A 24,493-nucleotide genomic window follows, 5' to 3' on the forward strand; every position below is an offset into this window, starting at 1 on the left:
TTTGTTTTTTCTGTTTTTTTTTTTTAATTTTATTGTGATGTGTGGTTGAATTGGTTTGTTTCAGGTCGATCTGTTGTTGGTGGGGGTTGTGGTGGGTGGTGGTGTTGACCGGTGTTCTGGTGTTGGTGGGGGTCGTGGTGGGTGGTGGGTGGTGGTGTTGGCCGGTTTTCTAGTGTTGGTGGGGGTCGTGGTGGGTGGTGGTGTTGGCCGGTGTTCTGGTATTGGTGGGGGTCGTGGTGGGTCGGTGGTGTTGGTGGTCGTGGCTGATGGTACGGTGGAACATGAGCTTTTTTTTTTTTAATAGAGCTGATTTTATTATTTGTATTAGTTGTATTAATTTTATTACTTATATTAGTTTTTTTGATGTAAATGTAATATTACAACAAATAATTAATAAAAATATTAATGTTTTTACATATGTTTGGTTTGTGTATCAATTTATGTGAAAAAAACCAAAAAAAAAAATTATTTTTTATTTTTTATACCCATAATGGGCAGTGGTTTGGCGCCAAAACCGCTACCCTTTCTCTAGTAATGGCAAGCGGTTTTGAACCGCTTATCATTTAAATGGCTAATGGCAAGCCCCCTAAGCCCATGCGGTTCAAAACCGCTTGCCATTAGGGGGTTTGAACCGCTTGCCATTACGTTTTTTCTACTAGTGTGTCAACTAAAAAAAACGGGGGAAGTATGTTTTTTAACCAATGTTTCCTCCTTTAAGTCTCTAATTTGACCTTCACTTTTTTTTTAGGATGTTCACCTGGTTCTTCAGAACTTAGTTCCAACTAGATCTGAATCCAACTTGGGTAGCACACCTGACTTATGGTGAGTAAGTCTCCCAACAAGAGTTTCTGCATATGATGAGGCTCGAACCCGAGACCTTCCAATTTGACCTTTACAATATTCATACACCCTATAGTTTTCAAGTATCAACTTTTTTCAATGCGTGTGCACCATGCGCATGGTGCACCCAGAATGAACATTAAACATATTTTAAGAGCAAGTTTATAGCCCCAAGTCTTAAGACTTGGATGTGACATCATTTTTTGTGGTCCCCATTGAAAATGATGTCCTCATATTCTTGTTAAGACTCACCCAAATTTATCACTTTAGCCCTAAGACTCATATATATGACATATTATATGTAGAAAAGTGTAAAAAAAAAAAGATAATAAAAATAAAATTGAGGTGAATCCCAATCTCAAGTCTTAAGTTGAGTCTTGGAATTTCAAGACTCAACTTGAGACTTGCTTGAGATTTAGGAAGAAAAATGGGAGAAATCTTAAACAAAGTCTTAAGATTCAAGATGATGATGTTATCCCAAGTCTTAAGACTTAGGCTAAACTTAATCTAAAGATCATAGACGAAAAAACAGAACATTAGGCATATATTTAAAAATATGGGCGGAAACACAAACATGTTTTTTGTCAAATATAGAGTTCTTTTTCAAACATATTCAACCACCTGAGTAATCATGAAAAAGAACATGTTCTTTAATGTATTATAATGTTATTTTTGTAAAGACTTTATGTTTTTTGTAATGTCTAATGCCATGTTCTTTGTCAAACACAAACATGTTTTGTTGTCAGCACACATGTATGTTCTTTTTCAAACACTAGTGTATTCTTTTTTTCACCCATGTTCTTTAAAATATGTCTAATGTTCTTTCTAGGTGCACCATGCTAATGGTGCACCCGGGTGCACTATACTATTTTCAGACTTTTTGTAATCGAAAAAAATTAGGTGAGTCAGATTCACGGTGGGTCCAATATATCTAACGTTAATAATCTAATATATGACAATAAAAATCTAATATTTGACATTAGATTATAAGATTATTAATGTTAGATATTAGATGATTAATGTCAGATATATTAGAGTCACGGTGAGTCCAGTCTCATGCAAAACGTTACTCCGTATAACATGAATGAAAATTAAAACAAACCCTCAATACTCTCTACTCATTATATCATATGATTCAGATCATACCCATTGTAATCACGCATCAATCAAGTGAAAAAATGGTAAAATAACCTTCAAGTAATGATTTAAACAATTTAGCATTTGCCCGATCTTATTTTATTAATCCGACCTTTTGATTATTCCACAATAATTCAAACTTTATGGATAGTGTTCTACTTTATTAGGCTAAATGGGTCTATTAACCTAAAGCAATAGTTCACCTGCCATATGTCACATTTTGATAACTTGTTATTTGATATGATTTTAGGGTGTTTTTGAACCTTGATTACTTGATAGATTGGTGTTTTAGTTCACTTTTACTATATTTTCATGCATTTTCTATGTATCCTTTGTATCACGGGTTGTTAGTGTTTTTGTTGAGTTTTTAGGTCCAAAGACAACCAATTGAAGTCCTAGGATGATAAACCGAGGTTAGAAGCAAGAAGATGATGGAAAGAAGCCAGGAAAAATGAGCCAAGTCAAGAAGAAAGAGGGATGTGCAGTGGAGAGGCCTCTCCATAGAGTGGCGCGACCTCTCTAGAATAGTGAAGAGGCCTCTCTAAGCCCAGCCAGAACTTCCTGCCTCAATTTTGAAAAGTGAAGACATCAGGAGGAGCGGCCTCTCCTGATAGGTGTCCGGCCTCTCCAGCCTCGCTACTGTAGCTACTGCCTCTCTTTGTAGACTCAAGGAATTTTGTGAGGAAATGCCTCTCCAACATAGGGGAGCGGCCTCTCCACCTGGGGAGCGTTCTCTCCAATATAATACTCCGTATTTTTTTTATAATATATATATATATATATATATATATATATATATATATATATATATATATGTATGTATGTATGTATGTATGTATATATACAAATATATATATATATATACATATATATATATATGTATGTATATATATATATATGTATGTATATATATATATATATATATATATATATATATATATATATATGTATATATATACATATATATATGTATGTATATATACATATATATATATGTATGTATATATACATATATATATGTATATGTATATATATAAATTATTTCAAATTATAAAAGAAATTAAAATGATTCATTTCATTTTAAAAGAAATTAATTAGTTAAATATTATGTAAGTGTGTGTAAAATTAAATGAGTTATTAATTGTGGCAATAAAAATATTTTGAATTGAGTCAACTTTATTTAAATGATTGGACCAACTTATGGGGGAGTTAGGGACACTTAAAAGCCCAATAAGTTGGCCCCAAATGAAAAGTTAAGGGGGAGTAGGATTTAGTATTGACGGTTTTTGTAATCATGAAATTTTTATTTTAAAAGGAGAGTATAAATACTTTATAACCCCAAGAAATTTCCACCCAAAATTCATTATTGTCAGATTTTACAAAAATTCCAAAAGATTTCTCATTACTTTCTCTCTCCTTATTTTTCCTCTATTTCCTCTCTTCTTTTTCTTTCTTCTCTCACGCCTCTCTTTCTTCTTCCCCCTCACGCACGCCGGTAGCCACTGGCGCCACCACCAGTTTGATTCGGTATTATTATAAAAAAAACTCTCTTTCTCTTCCTAATTTAATTCTAGTGTTTTATTGTTTTTAAAGCATGCTTTTAATTATGTTTTGGTATTGATTTTGGATATATGATGTTGTATGTTAAATTATCATATAAATTTCAGATTTTTATTTAATCAAGAACCCTAAACTATGAACCCTAGAATTTGGGGATTTTATGTAATTGGTTAGAGTTTGATGCTAGGTTGTTGTTATTGATTAATTCATGGTTTAAACATGTTTTTAATGAGTTTAAAGCCCTCAATTTAATGTTGTAATTTAATTATACACCTACTTTTTAATTATTGAGTTAGGGTTTGATTACCCATAAAAAGAAAAAAGGTTTAATGATTTAAATATGATTTTTGTAGTCTAAAAGTGATATTTTATATTAAATAAGCATAGTGGAATTTTATTTAAGTCATGAAAACTAAGTCTTTTTGAAAGAATTTAAAGTACCCAGTACCCACTTACAGAAAAGGTTTCATGGCTTTTATGTCATTAAATTGGGTTGATTAGTAAAGTTTAAATAGTATTATAGTTGCTGAAAATTTGTGAGAATAATGGATGAATTATAGTTATGTATTTTTATTTGTAAAAAGTTTAGAGCTAGGTGATTTTAGTGAGTGTGGTCGAGTTTAGGCAATATTTAAGGTACATATGTGCACAAGAATATTTGTGTATGCGTTCATAGTATCATGTTAGGGTTGTGAATTATAATTAAAGTGATGAATTTGTAGCATGTTTGGTTGATTATATGTTTGGAATTGGTGTTGGTTGAGCATGAATAATTATGCAAGCATGTGAATAAGTTATTTGAAGCATGATACAAGTTGAATATGTGTGAATCATGGAAGTATGTTTTATTTTCAAGTATCAAGAAAGCATGAAATTAATAAGCAAGGCTTATGCATGTTTGAAAGAGCTATAATTAGAATTATTGAGCATGATTCGTGAATTTAACTCTCACCCATTTATTATTGGTGTTGAATCAAGAAGTTAGTTTATTTAATTACTCGCTCAAGTAAGTTGAGATTGAGTCAAGAGAGTTTATTAGTGCATTCTATGCACCAAGGTAGTAATTGTGCAATGTTGTGCACAAGAGTAGGCAAGGAACCTTAATTAAAATAAATAGTATGTGCTCACTAATTAATTCAAGAATGAAATGAAAGTGTGTATTGAATGTTGTTGTGTTTGTTCTTGATTGATTGGTTGGAGTCATCACAAGTTAAATTGGTAAATCACGTAAAATGTGAAAGGATACGCACTAAAACTTTTGGAACGTATACACTTTGAGTATGAACACATGGGGGAGTCATGTAACTTTATATTTGAGCATATATATTTGAGCATAGCTTCTACAGGGGTACATGACGTTGTACTTTCCTTTATTATTAATGCGTTGGAATTCCATCACCAAGTGTGACATAGTAGGTGCCAATTGGGGTTGTTCCCTGATTGGAAGCTCCATTCTTAATGGGCTATTTTAAGGAAGGAAACCCGTTCAATGCGTAATCCAAAGCTATTATTTAATCATTAATATTGCTTTATGAGTCAAATGTAAGTTGACTTGTGATTGTATGGAGAGCATGTTTTAATTATTTTATTGATGATAAGATATTATTGATGTTAGTGTGGCCGCTCCCGATAGCTTCTACGATTTTTCTTTTGCGGAGTTTACTATGTAATTGGGGGTTTGTAGGGAATATTTCAACACTCAACTTTGAGCCCCAATGTGGTCATGCATTTAAGCATGGTAGCGTCCAAAGGAAAGGAAGCTAGAACAAAAGAGTCGCCAACAAGTTTTAGGAACTTGTAAACCGTCCATAGGTGTGAAGGTTACACCTCATTGACGATCACAGAGATCGCTAACTCTATAGTGATCCTGAATCATGACTAGATATTTGGGGATGATAGTAAGAATCCAACCAAAAAGAGATGGAACCCACCCTAAATAGACCTCTACTTTATTCATGTGCGATTTCCGATCAACATACAATTGATAAATTATTCCTAAGCATATTTAATCTATGTTGGTTGATTATTAATGCACAAATAAATCTATTATTGGCGATCACTTGAATTAAAATCATATTAGCCTAAAATAAAATTATCAATAATCTTATTAGTCGTGATTTCAAGTATAAATTCTCTTCAAACCTGCAGAAAAGGACGTGATCAAAGAATAACAATAATATCATGAATAATTAAGCAATATAATATTGACACAACAATCACCATCATCATAATAATATTCTCAAAGCATAATATTAGCAAGATCCTAGGCATGATACTAAAATGATTAATAACAAATCCTAGCATGTCACTAAACAATAAAAATCAAAGATTTATCCCTAACATGATACTAGAAATCATTAAGACATCCTAACATGATACTAGGAATTAAAATAATCTAAGCATGATTTCTATATCAAAAGACAGTAGATTTACTCACTTTGAAACATCGTACCTCTTTCTATTAAAAGAATATACACGTTAGAAACTTCAATAAAAATATTAAATCAAACAATAATTTAAATATAGACTTGGGACCAAACCCTCAGAACTATCAACCTTTCACGTCGAGGTCTAAGACAACTTCGAGTTTGGCTAGGTGTATTCGAGTCTCGCAAAGGACGTATGGTGTGTGTTTAAGAAAAGTTTCAGAAAATCAAGAGAGAAAGAGAAAGAATAAGCTTTAGTTTAGAGAGAGAAATAGATGATTATTGGCTTTTGTTGTTGAATGAAAACAGAGAAAAAATACCCTATTTATAGGAAAATGTCCGAAAACGATCAGAAAACGATCCGAATCATATCTGGAGTAAAACACCTTTTCATCGCGGGGGTAATAGATTTATTGCGTTGCGATATTTCCATCGTTGTGCGATGATTTCCAGAAGATAGGATTTGTACGGAATCCGAATTCCATTCAAATTGGGTTAGTAGAATATCCGTACTTATCCTTATTAAATCAAAATTAAATCTATTAAAAACCAAGAGGTTTTGTGTGTGGCTGGCCACACGGTGTAGCCAGCTAACACATGACAAAAGTAACCCCTCTGACCTAGTAACCCCATCGATCAAGTAACCCTTCCGACTTAGTAACCCCCAACCGGACCTAGTAACCTCTAACCAAGTAATTCCTGACCAACCTAGTATCCTCTGACCGAGTAACCCTTGACCAAGTAACCCCTCACCTAGTAACCTTTGACCGACCTAGTAACCCCTGACCGATTTAGTAACCCCTGGCCAAATAATCCCTCCAACCTAGTAACCCCTTACCAAGTAAGTAACCCCTGCACCGCCCTTAGACTCCAGCACTCCACCACACCACTCACCCTTAAACTTGTTGTTCCACATTTAAACAATTGTTAACTTTTAATCCAATTTTTGTTTAAATTTAAAAACCAAACGCTTCACATATTTCTGAATTTTCGTCTTCAGCTCACCCCTTTAGATTCCACCCAATTTTCAAAAATATTAAAAAATCTTGAACCACCGCATCATCTCCCAGACTCCCACATACATCACCACATCATTTCCACAAGCATCACGTCACCATTTCAAAACCCAGAAAAACGAATTTGTACATGATCTATTGAAATTTGAGGGAAATGTTAGGGTTTGGAGCTTTGAGGACATTTGGGTTGGTTTGTAGCTTCGACAACGACGACAGCGAGATGAAGACGACGACGGCCAGATGAAGATGACAATGGAAGTCGGTGCTCCGGCCATTGATGATTAAAAAGAGAAAGTTAGAAAGAGAAAATGAGAGGAGAGAGAGAGAAAATTTTTTTAAAAAAAAATGTGGATGGCCGCACGGTGTGGCCAACCATATATGAAAGTTGGTCATTAAAAACACTTGTTTTATCTGACATAAAATTTTTACTCATTATCTTTTCAAAAATAGGATAAATTAGAGCCTTCTAGAAGATAATAATCGATCATATCGCCTTTAGAACTCAAAACAACCTTTTAGATAATTCTAAAAAATTAAGACAAATCCTAATGGTTTAAGAACTATAATTAATATTAATGGACCCTCCACATGATTATTGGATGCGCATAAAAAGCTCGGTTTGGACCCAGTTTTAGCCTTTACGTCGTAAAGAGAAGTAGTTAAGGCCAAAGCCTCTTCTTGAAGAAAGGGATCCGATCCACTGTATTTTGGTCATAACGTTTTCGTTATAACTCGGATTTGGGATTATAATATATAGTTGGAAAGCTCCTTTAGAGTACAAATTTTTATCTAGACTCTAGTCTAGGATGAAATCTCTGCACCCCCTTGCAAATGACGTTGCATCTCTATTGTTTTTAATTTCTTTCACCTCCAAACTACAAGACAACCTAACTTGATCTCCATCTTACATCTCTGTTGATCTCACTGCCATTTTCTACTTCTTCGTAGATCACAAAATAATTTCGTCAGAATCACTGCATTTGCAGGCTTTAAATATATTTATGAATTGCAGAGATTTTTGTGTATCGATTTGATCAAAAATTGATTGTCGTAACTTACTATCGGTTAGTTCAACAAGCAAATAACGAACTTAATCAAATAGCCAAGCCATATCAAGAAACTAACACAGGAATTATAAAAATAATTTGATCCAAAATTTCCTAATTTTTCTGTGGGATGAAGATTGGGAATTATGCTGATTCACTGTTGTGGTGGTGGCGAAGAGGCAACTAAAGTTGTCGATTACTTGTTGTTCCAATTTTGAATTTACTTTGTGGTTTATGCCAAATATGAAAGTAATAGAGAAGGAGAGAGAAAAAGACGAAGAATGAAGCTTAGAGGATTGCAGAGTATTAAGTAGGAGAGAGAAAATTATGAAGACTGAAGCTCAAGAAAAGATAGCAGAAACACCGTACTATATAATGAATTTGTTCATGAATGAAAGACAAACATATAAATGAACATATAATATATTGTAATTGAACATTTTATTATGATTTGATAGAACATTTACTTATTTTCATAGATGATAAAAAGTTATATTTTTTGTATTATTAAAGGAATTTGAGGATAATGATGAAGGCTCATGTGAAAAATAAACATATTAAAAATTAGTGGAGTTATATGAATATTTATAAATATGAAAATGAACATCAAATAATAAATAAATGAACATTGTTTTTTTTCATTTTCTTGTAAAACTATAGAAAATTACAAATTGTTATTGAAATTCCTTATTAAATATGTAGAATTTTTTTTTGAAGGAAATTAAATATGTAGAAAATATATAAAGATCGAAGATGGCAAAAGTATGGACATTTATCAGAAATCGAATGATCGTATATTAATATGCGAATAATGATCATATACTAATATATAAATGAACATTTATCAAAATGAAAATGAACGTTCAACAAAAAGAATTTTTCGTAGTTCGTCAAGTAAACACTATAGGTTGTGCAATATGAGTTTGTTCTCCTATATCTATGGCTTTAATTGTATTATCAATATATCTAATAACTCAATAACTTGGTGTACATGTATAATTGTGACAATTTCTAGATGAACATATATATTTCAATACAAGAATGAACATTTATTAAAATATCAGTATGAAATTCAAACAAAAATTTAACAAATATCTTGATCGTGCATTTAAATTATGGCCTTTTCACTACCCCAAAATAGGCAAAAGAGAACGCCTGAAATAGGCAATATAGAACACTTTAGAAGCGTTCTTCAAGTAGGATGCCTTATAAAGTATACAAGATGCCCATTTGAGGCGTTCTGTATACATTACAATACAAAACGCCTATCTTGAATAAAGGTGTCAAAACCGAACCGACCCGAAAAAAATTATCCGTTTCGAACTGTAACCGATCCGATTTGATCCGAGAAAATCAAGACCCAAACCCGATCTGTAACCGAACTGAACTCTACCCGAATCCGAACTTGACCCGATCTGAACTTAACCCGGCACCGATTTGATCCGAACTAAACATAACCCGAATCCGATTTGACCAGACCTGAACTCAAATCTAACCGATTTGACCCAACCCGAGCTCTACCCGATCCGAAATTGACCCGAAAAATAACCGATCTAATCCGATCTGTTTTGACCCAATCAGTAATCAACCCGACCCGATTTAACTCGATTTGATTTTTACCCGATCCAAATTTAACCCGACCATAATTAATTATCGACCTTTTTATTCCAGTTCTTATACTATTATATTTACTTTTTTTTACAATACTAATTATAAATAAATTAACTTATTTTACTCCATAGAAATAATCCGGAGTAACAAGTTTACTTCATTTACATACCAATTATATATAATTACTTTCTACCGTTCAAAAAAATATAAAATTACTTTCTAAGCTTTATATTCTTCTCATCTAAAAGATGACATTGAAGATTGTACAATTGGAGATTTATAATAACCTTAAAAAGATGACATTCTTATTTGTATATATCACAAGATTTAACTATCATTTGTCAATACATCATAGGCTCATAGCTCATTATTTATCGTTTCACTTATATATTATGATAAGTCATAGATAATTATTCAATTTCAATTTGCCTCAAAGATAAAAATTACACATCACTTGATCAAATGAGAAAACTAAAACTTCGTACTTCGTAATTAATAATCAAACGATAAAAATATATGATACGATTTGATATTAACCCAATAATAAGGTAAAAACTCAATAATAACTCTACTTTTAAAATAACCTTATTTAGATACGAATTTGGTCAACTCGACCAAAATCCAGCCAAACACAGAAATGAATTGAATCGAAATTGACCAATTAATGAATCAAGGGATCAACCTTATCTTAATCAAACCGAACTTGACCGAATCGAAATCATCCGAACCGAAATCAACCCGACCCAAATTCATCCGACCCGAAATTAACCCGATTAAACCCGTTTTGAACCCGATCCGAATTTATCCGAACCGAAAGTGAACCGATCTGGAGTTGACCCGACACATATCCGACCCAAAATCGATTGACCATGACCCGAATTTGATCCGACCCGAATTTGACCCAACCCGACCCGATCCGAGTTAAAAGAATAACTTTGACCCGAATATATCCGATCCGAACAGACCCGATCCGAATAGACCCGACCCAAATTCCATCCGGTTATCCGAATTGACACCTCTAATCTTGAATAGGCGATTCATATTCTATTTACAAAATATATAAAAAAACAAGAAAAAGAGCAACTGTCATCTTAGGAAAGGCGTTCTCTATTTGTGTAGTTTGAGAACGCATATCTTAGATGACAGTTTTATTTTTCTTATTTTTTTAATAAAAAAATTACTATAATTATTATTAATTACAAATAATAATAATAATAATAATAATAATAATAATAATAACTGCATTCCGTGATAAATAAAAGACTAGCACTTCGACAAGTTCGTATATAGAAGCATGATACTCAAATCGCATTTGATTACATCGTTTAAAAAAATCATACGAAATATATTTGATTACATTAAAAGAAGCTAGAGTACACATGGAAAATTATCAACATCATTTAATCAGATACTCCACGAGCTTGGAGCTTCACTACACCTTGTGAACTTCAATCTCCTTTTTCGAGTATGATCCTGAAGAAAAAAAAAAGGAGAATTAAAACCAACAAGCTAACTATAGATGGCAATGGATCGGATTTGGATCGGGTGAAGCTTCACCCGCATCCATCCATTATCCTAATTGCTCCATCCACATCCATCCGTCATCCGCTTCACCCATCATCCATATCCGTCCGTCCATCATCCGTGGATGAAACGGGTGGAGCGGATGACAAATGGATGAGTACTAAAATGAAAAAAAACTCACATAAACTTTAATTTTTGGATATTTATATAACAACTTTTTTATTTTATTAATAAAAAAGAAACAATAACAACATATTGTTTGAAAAATTAATTTGCAACAAAAAAAGACAAGTAATTTTCTTGCACATTCTATATTTTATTAGTAAAATTCTTTGATTAATAATTTAATATATGTTAAACGGGTGGGTGGATGGTTAGCGGGTGAAAAAAATATCATCCACATCCGATCCGATCCATCATCCGCTTCATCCGTCATCCGCTTCTCATCCATTTAATTCGGGTTTTCATCCATTTATTTTATGCGGGTGGAGCGGGTTAGCGGATATCCACTTAATATTGCCATCCCTAAAGCTAACCAATTAATAATAATCAATCTTGAATAACTACGACATAAAAATCAATGGAGCATAAAAGGATAGAAAATTACATTGTTCCTTTGATTATACAAGTAATACCTTAATCCAACAACATTATCTATCTTATAAACCATGACAATGGATACTGTCAACCACAATTAAGTTCTCCAGTTAAAGAGCCAGCACGCCAATAAAAAAATTCAACCCAATAATTTATGAAATTAAATTATAAAAGCACATAAACACAAAAATTCTAACAAATAATAGCATCCGAGAAAGTAACCCAATGACATTGATTACGAAAACATAAATGTCCACTTACAAAGATCATCAAATATGATTAAAATGAGATAATTAACCACGAATTGATAAAAATCCGTCCCAAAACCACAAATTAAAATAAAAGTAATCTACTAAACATAGATATACAAACCATAAAAGGCAATTCAACTATAACAATCAAAATCCAAATTCTACAATCAAAATCGTTGTTCACATGAAATCAAACAGAGGAGAGAGAAATGAACCTGTTTGATGGATTCGGTGATTTAAGGGCCAATACTATCGCGCGGGCAAGAGTGTGACGATGATAGGAATGTTGATGATCAGAAAGACGGTGGAGAGCGGAGGAGACAGTGTGGCTTCGGAGAGCCCGATGCATAATTTGGGCTTTAATTTTACCTTGTTGTCTCGCCATTGTTAAAGCTCCAAATTAAAGCTTTTGGGTTGAGGGGGATATGTGGGGTTTTCTGCCATTGGAGAAGGTGGTTGAGAGGAATAGTGTTAATTGGAGTTAGGATTAGACTCATGGAGGAGCTCTAAGCCGAATCTGAGGAGAGAGAAAGAGGAAATAGTTGAGGAGAGGGAAGAGAGAAGCCATGAACGGCTGGTTGAGGAGTTGGAGAAAAGAACAAGGAATGAGGAAGGTCGTGGAGTAAATAGGGTTTTGACAGTTTTTTTTTTTTTTAATTTTAAAATATGTTATAATAAAACAGAACGTTTAACTATTAAGGGCGTTCTATATTGTAAATCTACAATTTAATAAAAAAATTAAAAAATCAAACTTAACTGTTTACTAAGAAAGGCGTTTTATATGATTCAATATATATAACGTTCTTCTACTAAAGACGTTCTATTTATTTCTAGAGAACGTCTGTCTAACTTGACAGTTGTGTATTGTGCGTTATTTTTTCTTCTTTTTGTGATAGTGTTTATTGAATTGAACAATTGCAATAATATTTGTATAAACATCTACTAAAAATTCAAAATATACATCTATTAATATCCTCGCTATGTATCTACATGAGAATAAACACAAGACTTTGATAAGACCATCAAATTTATTTATAAGTAGTTTAAATATAGTAAATATGACATTTGACGCTCTATATATATGATATGATATGAAAAATAACACATGAAAAAGTATTAAAAAAACAAAAACAAAAAAATAAACAAAATAAACATAAAAATGAACTTGAAAAGTATAGAAACTGGCATGATCAACATAATATGTAAATAAACATCTACTCATATATAAATGAGCATGTATTGGAATGATAATGAACATGACATAAAAAATAATGAGCATCAAAAAATATACGTGGTTAAACATTTAAAACTCTACTCAACATGTTTAGTATTTTATTGCTTGCATAATATGTACTTTTGTGTTAGGCCAGGTGTGACATACAAGCAAGTTAAGTAGTAAGTACTACATATACTTTTAATTACTTACTACTCCATATAATACACACAAAAAAAAAAAGAAAAAAAATTAAAAAAAAATTGTAACAATCAATACACATTATTTACAAAACGTGAATGAATGTCTATCAAAGTTGAAATAACAAACTTATCAAAATAAAAATGAACATTTATCAATACAAAAATGAACATTTATTAATACAAAAATGAACATACACCATGTATAAATCAATATCGCAATAAGTATATATTAAATGAAATGATCATGTATCAATAAGTATATACACCTTATTTCATCTTTGATTATTCCCCAAGTAATCTCTTTTGCCATACTATTTTCCTGACAAACACACTTTCCTAAATTCTATTATTCTTAATCACCTTAATATCAAAAGTTTACATATTTCTTTATTCACTTCTCCAAGTAATTTCCTTAATTCTTTTTACCATAATTCTTCCTACATTCTCCTACCATAATTCCCTCATTCATGAGCCTATAAATACCCCTTCATACCTCTCATATTATTCACACCAAAACCCAGTTCTCTTCTTTTCTCTTATTCTTCTTTTCTCTAAACCTTTTTATACTTTTCTTCTCCTCTTTTTACACAAATCATCCCATTTATCTTTGAAGCCAGTTTTTGGACACTTCTGGTCAGTTTTTGGGGTATTGATGTTTCACAGAAGATTGTTCCTCTCGAAAATTCCTTGAGGTTAGGCTCAAGAATCACCCAATTCGGAGTTATATTCAAGGAGTTATGGCCTCTGCAAGTTCTGCCTATTCTTTCCAACGAAAATTCAATTCTCTTTAATCCTATTCCTTTATCTTCTTCATGGTTAGTTTTCAAAAATACAAATACCTATTTCAAAGCTATAATTTTATATTGAAGTCTTATTTTAAAAGAGTTTTATAGTCCATGCACATTAAATTTGAGTTTATGTTGTGATAACCTTATGGTTATGTTATTTGCAAGGTGTATTCGTGATTGAACTTTGAAAGTATGAAGTGTTGTTTGATATACGAAATCAAGTTTCTTGAGGTTCTTTTTGTGTGCTTTTTCTAGCAAGGATCAAGGTACGTTTAGGTGGCTAGATACCTTTGAAAGTGATTGGTTTGAATAACATGTGTTTATATGATTTGATTGGTGATTGAATTAAATTGATTTGAATTATGATTTCGAAATAAATTATGTTTTGAGGTATTGATTTTAATATTTGTTTTAATAAAAATATTTTGAATGATTGATTTTTAAATCATGTTTTGAATGGTTTGAATTACTTATCATGTTTGAATTAAAGAAATTGATTTGAAAGGTTTGTTGAATTAAATAAAAGGTTTTTCAAGGAAGAGTTATTGGTTTTGAAAAGTTATTAATATGAGATTTTATTCTCAAGTATTTATTTACAAGGTTTGATTTTGAGAGCATGTGGAAGTAATTAAAAAGGATTTTGAATTATATTGGAACTATTGGATATTAAAAGGATTTATTGAACCATTGAATTATTATTATTAATGCTTTACAAGCATGTTGGTAATCCCACTATGCGGATTTGGTTTATTGATAAGGCCTTGGACTTTGTATGTCCGGGTCTTTCCTCAAGAATAGCCTTGTAATATAAGGAGACTAGCTTGGGGGTGTACACACTTGGGCGAGGAATTGGATTTAAAAGGAATTGGATTTTTTTACAGGAATTGGTTTTATTAACTATTATTTTTAATATTGAATCATTGGAATCGGTTTTGAAATAATAAGTTTGAAATTATTGGATTAATCATTGAAATTGGTTTTAAAAGCATGTTTGCAAATAAAATTGAGTTTACATTATCTTTCACTTATCATACTTAGCATATTTTGCTAATCCGTATTTCCTATTTGTTTTGGTTCGCCCTGTTTACCATAATGGTAAGCAGTGTTGACTATTTTCAAGTGGAGTCATGAATGAGCATATGGGAGTTCCGGGATTTACTTCACCTAGTTTAGGAATGTTAGTTTTGTCTTTTATTTTGAGTACTCATAACAATGTTACTATTTTTATAAGTATTAATAAAGAAGAGTATTGAAGTTTCCGCTGCAAAGTATTGGTTTATTTCAGTAAGTTTGAGTAGCCTTGTGTAATCACGCGGCGGTAATACGCCTAAGTCTATCTCTACGGTATAATTATACGTATTATACTGGTATTTCCGTAGAGGGAGATTTGGGGGTGTTACAACCCTCAACACTAATAACTAGTTGCATGTGTTACTTTGGTTATTATGGGATGTCACTAGTAGAAAAGAGTAAATGGGAAGCGGTTCAAACCCCCTAATGGGAAGCGGTTTTGAACAGGAATGCGCTTGGGGGGCTTCCCATTGGCCTTTTAAATGGGAAGCGGTTCAAACCACTTCCCTTTTGTAGTGAAAAGGAAGCGGTTTTGGCGCCAAACCGCTTCCCATTATGCATAAAATTTTTTTTTTTTTTTGGTTTTTCAGTCAAATTGATATACAAGCGAAATATATATACTAACATAATTATTTTCATTAATCAATCCTGTAAATTTACAATTTTTGGTTTACACCAAAAAAATTGATAAAAAAATATATAATAAAATAGCAAAACATATGCTGCATTTCTGATTTACAACAAATACAATAAAATAACAAAAAAATTAATAAAAAAATAAAACAAAATAGCAAAACATATGTTGCTCCACCACCAGCCACGAGCACCAGCACCACCAGCCATGAGCACCAGCACCACCATCCACGCGCACCAGACCATCTGCCAGCACCATGCGCGTCACCAGCTCACACCCACGTGCATCACAAGCCCCCACTCACGCCCACCACTAGCCACCATCCCACACCCACGCACACCACCAGCCACCAATCTAGAAAAAAATCATCCACCAACACCAACACTCACCACCAATTATATCAGCAACACATATGTAAGATTCAAACAAAAATACCCAACAACACATAGCAACAATTCAGACCAAAATAATTAAAAAAATACTCAAAAAACAAAATAAAAATCTCAAAAAATAAAATAAAAGAACGAAAAAAGGGAACATACCTTGAATTCCACCAAAACCCTGAAATTAGCTTGAATGTGGGTTTTAAAGGTCAAATTCGACCATGAAAACTCTAGATCTAGTGTTTTCATGGTCAAATTTGACATGAAAAACCTGTAATTCAGGGTTGATGGTGCTTGCTCGATCAGTCCGAGATGCTCGGTGAGTCGGTGATGCTCGATGTACAATGTGCTCGCTGTGGTTGTTGTAGGCGGTGGTTGTTGTGGGCAGTGGTTGTTGAGAGGGGAGAGAAGAAAGGGAGGAAGAAAGGGAGGCTTGAAAGAAGAGAGTTGCTTGAAAAACTGAGAACTGAGAAGGAGGAGAGGAGAGATGCGGAGGAGAGGAGGGAGAAATGGAACGTGAGAGTGGAGAGCAGGAGAGAGAAAGGAGGGCGTGAGAAATAATCTGAGAATGGAGTAGTGGGGCGTGAAAGTATAAAGGCCCAATATTATTCTTATGGTTTTTTTTAAACTAAATGGCAAGCGGTTTAACATCAAACCGCTTCCAGTTACAATATTTGGAAGCGGTTTAACCCCAAACCGCTTGCCACTTGATATCTGATGTTTTTTTTGGGTGGGTTTTTCGAAGCGGATTTTAAAAAGATCTTCAATATTAGGGCTTCCCATTTACTTTTTTCTACTAGTGTGTTAGTTAGTTGAGCTTAAGTGGTTTAATTGTTTAGTTTTGTATATGGTCATTCCTAGAACTATTTATCCAAGCTTTCTCAACGAAGGATCGAGAGATGAACTTGAGTTAGCTCCCTTATGCTTAATTGACTTGAAATGCCATGAGAATAGGAATTTCCAGTCAAGGGAATGTTTATGTCATCGTGATTATACTTTAACACTTTCTTTATGCTTTGTAACCACGAGAGTAGGTTGTATTCATGAGAGACAGTAGTGGGGTGCTTTAGATGACTTCCCCTATGTTGTCCCCTCAATTTACCTTGATTGTTGCATGCTAATTGTGATTTGTGATGAAGTTGAGTGGTATAACCCAAGTCCTAAATTCCTCTAAATATTGTTATTCTCCTCTTAGCTTTTAGTTGATTTGAACTAGTAGAAGTTACTTAAAACCAAACCAATTTTGACTTCATTTAGCTTATTTAAATGGTATTTTTGAAACGTGTTTTCTAATTAATTAATTAGTATTTTCTAAAAAGTGTATTTTAACTAATTTATTTTACTATTTGAATTTTGGAGCCAAAATGATATTTGAATTCTGGCGCCAAAAGTATTTTAAAACTTAATTATTATTTTTGGATTTTGGATAAGATATATTATCCATTTATTTTTAAAAAAAATTATATATATATATATATATCGGATATTTTAATCAAGTAAAATTATATTTTATTATTTAATAAAAAAATTTCCTAAATAATTAAATACTAGGAATTTTCGAATTTTCTTGGTAAAGAAAATCTGATTTTATTTGTGAAATTAATTAGTGAATAATTGGTATTTTCCAAATTAATTAATTTACACAAAATACATTATTTACACCAATCATTTTTAATCCTTAAAATCTAGCGAATATTTCCGTAAAACTATTAGCGGGGCTCCAAAAATATGAGCATAGATATGCTCAATATTTTTTGCCACCGTAGGCTAATTTGGGGTTAATTATTTTGTTAGTTTTGTATTTTAATTATCTTCCTCAAATTCCCTATTTCCTAAATTCCTATTTTCCATCTCACAAAGATTTGATTATCGTATTTCCCTACCTTATTTCATCCTTGATTATTCCCCAAGTAAACCACTTTTGCCATATTAATTTTCATTTTAACACACTTTCCTTAAATTAATTATTCTTAGTCACCTTAATATTAAACTTTCCATAATTCTTTAGCTCTCTTCTCCAAGTAATTAATTTCCTTAATTCTTTTTACCATAATTCTTCCTACATTCTCCTACCATGATTCTTTCATTCATGAGCCTATAAATACCCCCTCATACCTTTCATATTCTTCACACCAAAACCCGATTTTCGAGCACTTCTGGTCAGTTTTTAGGGTTTTGATGTTTTATGGAAGATGGTTTCTATCAAAAATCCTTGAGGATATGCTCAAAAATCACCCAATTCAGAGTTATATTGAAGAAGTTATGGCCTCTGCATGTTCTACCTATTCTTTTCAACGGAAATTCAATTCTCTTAATCCTATTCCTTTATTTTCTTCATGGTTAGTTTTCTAAAATATATATACCTATTTCAAAGTTATAATTTTATATTAAAGTATTATTAAAAGAGTTTTATAGTCCATGCACATTAGATTTGGGTTTACGTCTAAAAATGTTGATAACCTTATGATTATGTTAATTGCAAGGTGTCTTCGTGATTGAACTTTGAAAGTGCGAAGTGTTGATTGATATTCGGAAATCAAGGTAACGTTAGGTGGAAAGATACTTTTGAAAGTGATTGGTTTAACATGTTTTATATGATTTTATTGGTGATTGAATTACATTGATTTGAATTATGATTTATGAAATAAATTATGTTTGGAGGTATTGATTTTAATATTTTTTTAATAAATGTACTTTTGAAGGATTGATTTTCATATCATGTTTTGAATGGGTTGGATTTCTTATCATGTTGGAATAAGGAAATTGATTAGGAAAGTTTGATGAATTAAAGAAATGGTTTTTCAAAGAAGAGTTATTGATTTTGAAAAATTATTTATTAAAAGGGTGATTTTAAAAGCATGTTGAATTAGATACAAAAGGATTTTTGAGTTAACCTATTATAAAGGTTGATTTTATTCAAAGAGGAGTTTTATGAGGATTTACTGATGTAGGGAATATTTCAAGCATCCCAAACTTGAACCCCACTGTGATTATACACTTACGTATGATGGCGCCAAAGGGAAAGAAGCTAGAGCAAAAGAGTCGCCAACAAGTTTTAGGAACTTGTAAACCGTTCACAGGGTGAAGGTTACACCCCTTCACGATCCATGAGATCGCTAACTTCATAGTGGTCCAGAACCATGACTGGATATTCGGGGATGAAGGTTCAAATCCAACCTAAAAGAGATCGAACTTGCCCCTAAATAGGCCTCTTCTTTATTCTTCTCATATTCATGTGCGCTTTCTGACTAATATACAAATAATATATTAATCCTAAACCTGTTTAATCTATGTTAGTTGAATATTAATGCACAAACAAATCTATTATTGGCGATCACTTGAATTAAAATCATATTAGCCTAAATAAAATTATTAATTATCTTATTAAGCGTGATTTCAAGTACAAATTCCCCTTAATCCTGTAAGAGAGGGCGTGATCAAGAAATAACAATATGTATCAAGCAACATAATAATAACAAATCATCATCATCATAATAATCTCAATCTCAATAAAGCATAATAATATTATTAGCAAGATCCTAGGCATGATACTAACATGATTAATAACAAATCCTAGCATGTCACTAAACAATAAAGATCAAAGCTCTAACCCTAACAAGATACTAACATGATAAAAGAAATAGGAAGCAACCTAATCATGATACTCGAAAGCAATAAAGTAACATCCTAATTAACATGATACTAGGAATTAAAATAATATAAGCATGTTTCTAAATGAATAGAGCAATAAAACTACTTACTTTGTTGCCTTGTATCTCTTATCAAAACAATACACACGTTAGTAACTTCAAGGAAAATATTAAATCAAACAATTAAATTAAATAATTGAAATAGGGATTTGGGACCAAACCCTCAGAAATTATCAACCTTTCACGTCGAGGGCGAAGGCAACTTCGAACTTGGCTATGTGTGTCTAGAGCTTGCGAATGCGGTATTGTGTTTGTAAAAAGGGTAGGCTTAGAAAGAGGGAGAAAGAATAAGCTATTGCTTAAGAGAGAAGAGAATAGAATAGATGATTGTTGATGGTTAAAAACGGGGAATAAAGACCCTATTTATAAGAAAAATAGTCCGGAAACGATCAGAAAAAGATCGAATCCAATATGGAATAAAATTGCTTCTGGCGCGGCGCGACAGAGTCTAGCGCGGCGCAACAGCTTCATCGCGGCGCGATGGAGCTGTCGTGTCGTGATGGTGTTAAAAAGATAAACACGTTGTACGCAGTCCTTTTCCTAATATAATTAAGTAATTAGACTCCGTAATTATCATAATTAAAAGGAAAATTTGTAAATTACCACCCAAAAATAGAACCATTTTTGAAATAACCACCCATTAAAAATTTTATTTTAAATTACCACCCCTTAAATTAATTAATTATGCAGATTACCACCTTTTTTAAATTTCCGGTTGAATTCAGATGTGTGGGGCCCACAGTCGTTACTTCCCTCCTAATTTTTTTTTTCTTTTTTGTCGATTTCACTATTGTAAGCTATTGAAGACTACTCCTCTCTCAATTCTGTCATTCAATTCTCTCTGCAAATCAACCTATCTCCATAAATTCTCACCCAATCTTCAAATTAGGATCCTAAATTACAGATTAAAACCCTAAATTCGTTTTAGTTCACCAAATAAGTTGCTCATGTGTAATTGGGGTTTTGCTTGAAGCTTGATTGCGAAAGTCGTCATTCTTAGGGCGTTTGCTGGGGACCATTTGCTGAGTTCATTCACCTGACAATTGCCTGCTGTTAATGGCGACGTCAGAGGTAAGTAATTTAGTTCCTTGCCTTTAATTTTGTAAGTTGTTGGTTGGTGATGGTAGAATTGCAATTTTGTTGAAATTTACGGTTCAATTTATACGTTGTTGAATTATTTAATAGAGGTCAATTATTGTTTAATTGTTGGTTAATTGTTGGTTAATTGTTTAAGTATAGATGTGGGTAGGACAGTGAATTAGGGGATTTGTTTATTGTTGCTATGTATGTTGGGTTTAATAAAGAATTCATTTTTAAGCAATCTCAATCTTAATTTTGCTACTACATGCACATATTGCTGCTTCTGTTTAATTTGTTGATGTTAAGGTTAGATTAGGGGGTGTGTTTGTGAACAAAAAAATAAGGGGGAAGACTTTGTGTGGCTATGAGGGTGGCTGGGAATATTGGAGGTATAAGTGCAAAGTGAGTGAGATGTCAGTGCACTTGGTAAGGGAATCTTGTATTTGGGGGTTTGTGAAGCTAGATTTACATGTGCCAAACTCATGGAATGTTTGGTACAAACAAAAAGGGAAGACTTGGTCAAATGGTAAAAAAGAAATTCTGACTGAAGATGATGTAAAGGGCTTTTTGGAGACAAAGACTAAGAATGGGTTTGTTAGAGTTTATTGTACTAGCCAAGAACCCAGCACTGTTCAACCCATCCAAAACAGAAAAACCAAAGCTGATAAGCCCACTGAACTTAGGAGAAGCCCTTGGTTTAAGGTCAATGTGGAAAATACAGATAAGGTGGTAGATCAGACTGAAGAGGGAGGTCCATCTGAGAGTGTGAAAGGGAAGAAATCATCAAGGAAGAGATTGTTCTCTGAGAGTGTGAAAGGGAAGAAGAAGCAAGGGGAACATGAAGGTAGTTTTGGGAGAAATATAGTGAAGGGAAAGGGAAAGTGTACAACAAAGGGTAGGAGGAAGAAGAAGACACATAGAGAGGTTGAGGAAGAACCTGAAGCTGGATCTGGCTCCTGCAGCTCTAACTGCTATGACACTGACCCTGATTGGGATATAAGGGAAGATAAGGGGTTAGATGAGGATGCTGAGCTTGGAGAAGATCTGGAAAACACTGTTCACAACATAATTGAAGATGTCAATGCAAGTTTGGAGTGTGTGCAAGATAAGGTAGAGGATGAGGTGCAGAACCAGGAGTACTTCCTTGAAAGTGAATTGTTGAGCAAAGAAGTAACTCTACAAAGAGAGTTTACTTCTGATTCTGAGGAGTTGGATAGCCCTAAGTGTTCTGATGATGAAGAAGACAAGTATCCATGGTTTTATGCCTCAACAGACTTCAAGAAACCAATTGTCTTGCTGAAAGGACAGAAGTTTATCAATAGTAAACAGCTTAGGAGAGCATTGAGGATTCATGCAGTGGAGAATAGGTATGAATACTGGTATTTGCACAATGATAGCAGCAAGATAACCATCCAGTGTAGGAGGAGATGTCAGTGCAAATGGAATGCAAAAAAGTGTAGGCTGCCTAAGTGTACTTGTGTTGGTGGGAGGAGATGCCATTTTAAGGTGGTTGTAAGGAGATCTGTCAACCAAGATTTTTGGCAGATTAAGAATTTGAATCTAAAGCACAGGTGTGTAAGGGTAAGAAGCAATCTCAATCTTACTGCTGAGTTTCTAGCAGACAAGTACATTGAGGATTGGAGAACTGACCCAGGGTGGAAGCTAAAGGGATTCATTAGGAGGGTGTTAGTTGATCTTGGCATAGAAATTACTTATAGCAAAGCTTGGATGGCAAGGGCAAGAGCTAAGCTAATGATCTATGGATCAGCATCACAATAATATGCCAGAGTGTGGGACTATGGCAAAGCTCTCATGAAGTATAACCCTGGGACAAAATGCATTGTTGTTATTGATGGGATTGAGCAACCTGAGCCCCCTTTGTTCATGAGGATGTTTGTTTGCCTAGCACCTATGGCAAAGGGTTTTTTGTCTGGTTGCAGACCATTAATAGGGGCTGATGGATGTCATCTCAAGGGTCCATACCTAGGGCAGATACTTGTTGCAGTAGGGAAGGATGACAACAACAACATTTTTCCCATTGCTTGGGCTACATGTGAGATAGAGAACACATAGACATGGGTGTGGTTCCTAGAGAGCCTAATGAATGCCTTAAAAGATGAAAATGAAGGGCTTGGATTTACCTTTATGTTAGACAGACAAAAGGTAATGCATTACTTTCATTTTTTTTTCCTCACAGTTTATACATTGTGAAGTTCTCTAATTCATTACTTTTGATTTGATAATAGGGCTTGTTAGAAGCTTACAAGCAGGTTGTCCCATATGCAGACACAAGGTATTATGTCAGACACATATGGGCCAACTTCAAGTTGCAATTTAGTGGAGCAACATTCAAGGAGCTGTTCTGGGCAGCAGCAAGGGCTACAACACAGGTATGCTATGTATTGAGAGTGACTGTCTGTGAGTGTATGTGACTGTGTGTGAATCTCTGTGACTGTGTGTGAATCCTTGTGACTGTATGTGACTGTGTGTGAGTGTGTTTGATTGTCTGTGACTGTGAAAGTGTGTGTGTAATTATGGTTCTGACTGTGTTGCTGAATCTGTCTATGTATGTGTTGTTGTACCTTTTGTAGTTTGATTTTGAAGTGGCAATGGAGTCAATAAGGTTCTTGTCTGAGGATGCATTTGAATACCTAGCTGACATCCCACCTGAGCATTGGTCTAGACATGCTTTTAGTTCCTTCCCAAAGTCAAACATGTTGCTTAACAATGTCTGTGAAACTTTTAATGCTGTGATCAAAGAAGCTAGGGATAAGCCCATTTTGACTCATATGGAGTGGCTTAGGAGGTATATGATGAAAAGAACCAATGATAAATGGGAAAGTTATCAGAAAATGGAGGGAAAAGTAGTTCCATATGCCAAAAAAGTATTCCAAAGGATAGAACCAGCAGCTAGGCATTGCATTGTGCAAGTTTCTAGAGGTGACACCTATGAAGTTGAGCTTAATTCTGACATAGTAAGAGTGGACCTAAGCAAAGGAACATGCACTTGCTACCATTGGGAGCTAACTGGCATCCCTTGTGTCCATGCATATGCATGCATCATGGACAAAAGGGCAGACCCTTAAGAGTATGTGGAAAGTGCTTACTTTGTGTCCACATACATGTTAGCATACAGGTATGAGGTAGAACCTATGCCTGGTCCAAACCATTGGGAGAAGGTGAAGCTAAGGGAGCCACTACCACCTGCAATCAAAGTACAACCTGGGAGGCCTAAGTCTAAGAAAATGAAGTTGGAACAGGGAAAAGTTGTGGGGCAGAGCCAGCAAGAAGAGAAACCAGTCAAGAGAAGGGCAACATATAAGAATTGTGGCCAGCTAAGACACTATGCTAAGACCTGCAAAAACCCATCTGTGACACCAGTGGCTGTATCATCCCCTAAGAA

At 33.6% G+C, this 24,493-nt stretch overlaps 1 protein-coding gene and 1 long non-coding RNA gene across 2 annotated transcripts; one reads left to right on the forward strand and one right to left on the reverse strand.

Moving 5' to 3' along the window:
- Positions 1-10,921: 10,921 nt before the first annotated feature.
- On the reverse strand, positions 10,922-12,587 carry LOC145590895 (uncharacterized). The gene is made up of 2 exons (XR_014102196.1): positions 12,224-12,587; positions 10,922-11,109 (listed from the first exon to the last, which is right to left on the reverse strand). It is a non-coding gene; the product is annotated as an uncharacterized LOC145590895 (long non-coding RNA).
- Positions 12,588-23,190: 10,603 nt separating this feature from the next.
- Positions 23,191-24,176, forward strand: LOC145592165 (uncharacterized). The gene is made up of 3 exons (XM_081648624.1): positions 23,191-23,253; positions 23,337-23,480; positions 23,682-24,176. The coding sequence occupies exons 1-3, from the start codon at positions 23,191-23,193 to the stop codon at positions 24,174-24,176; spliced, it is 702 nt and encodes a 233-aa protein (XP_081504750.1).
- Positions 24,177-24,493: the final 317 nt, after the last annotated feature.

This window comes from Chenopodium album, chromosome 18 (genome assembly GCF_948465745.1).
Source record: "Chenopodium album chromosome 18, dcCheAlbu1.1, whole genome shotgun sequence".
NCBI lineage: Eukaryota > Viridiplantae > Streptophyta > Magnoliopsida > Caryophyllales > Amaranthaceae > Chenopodium > Chenopodium album.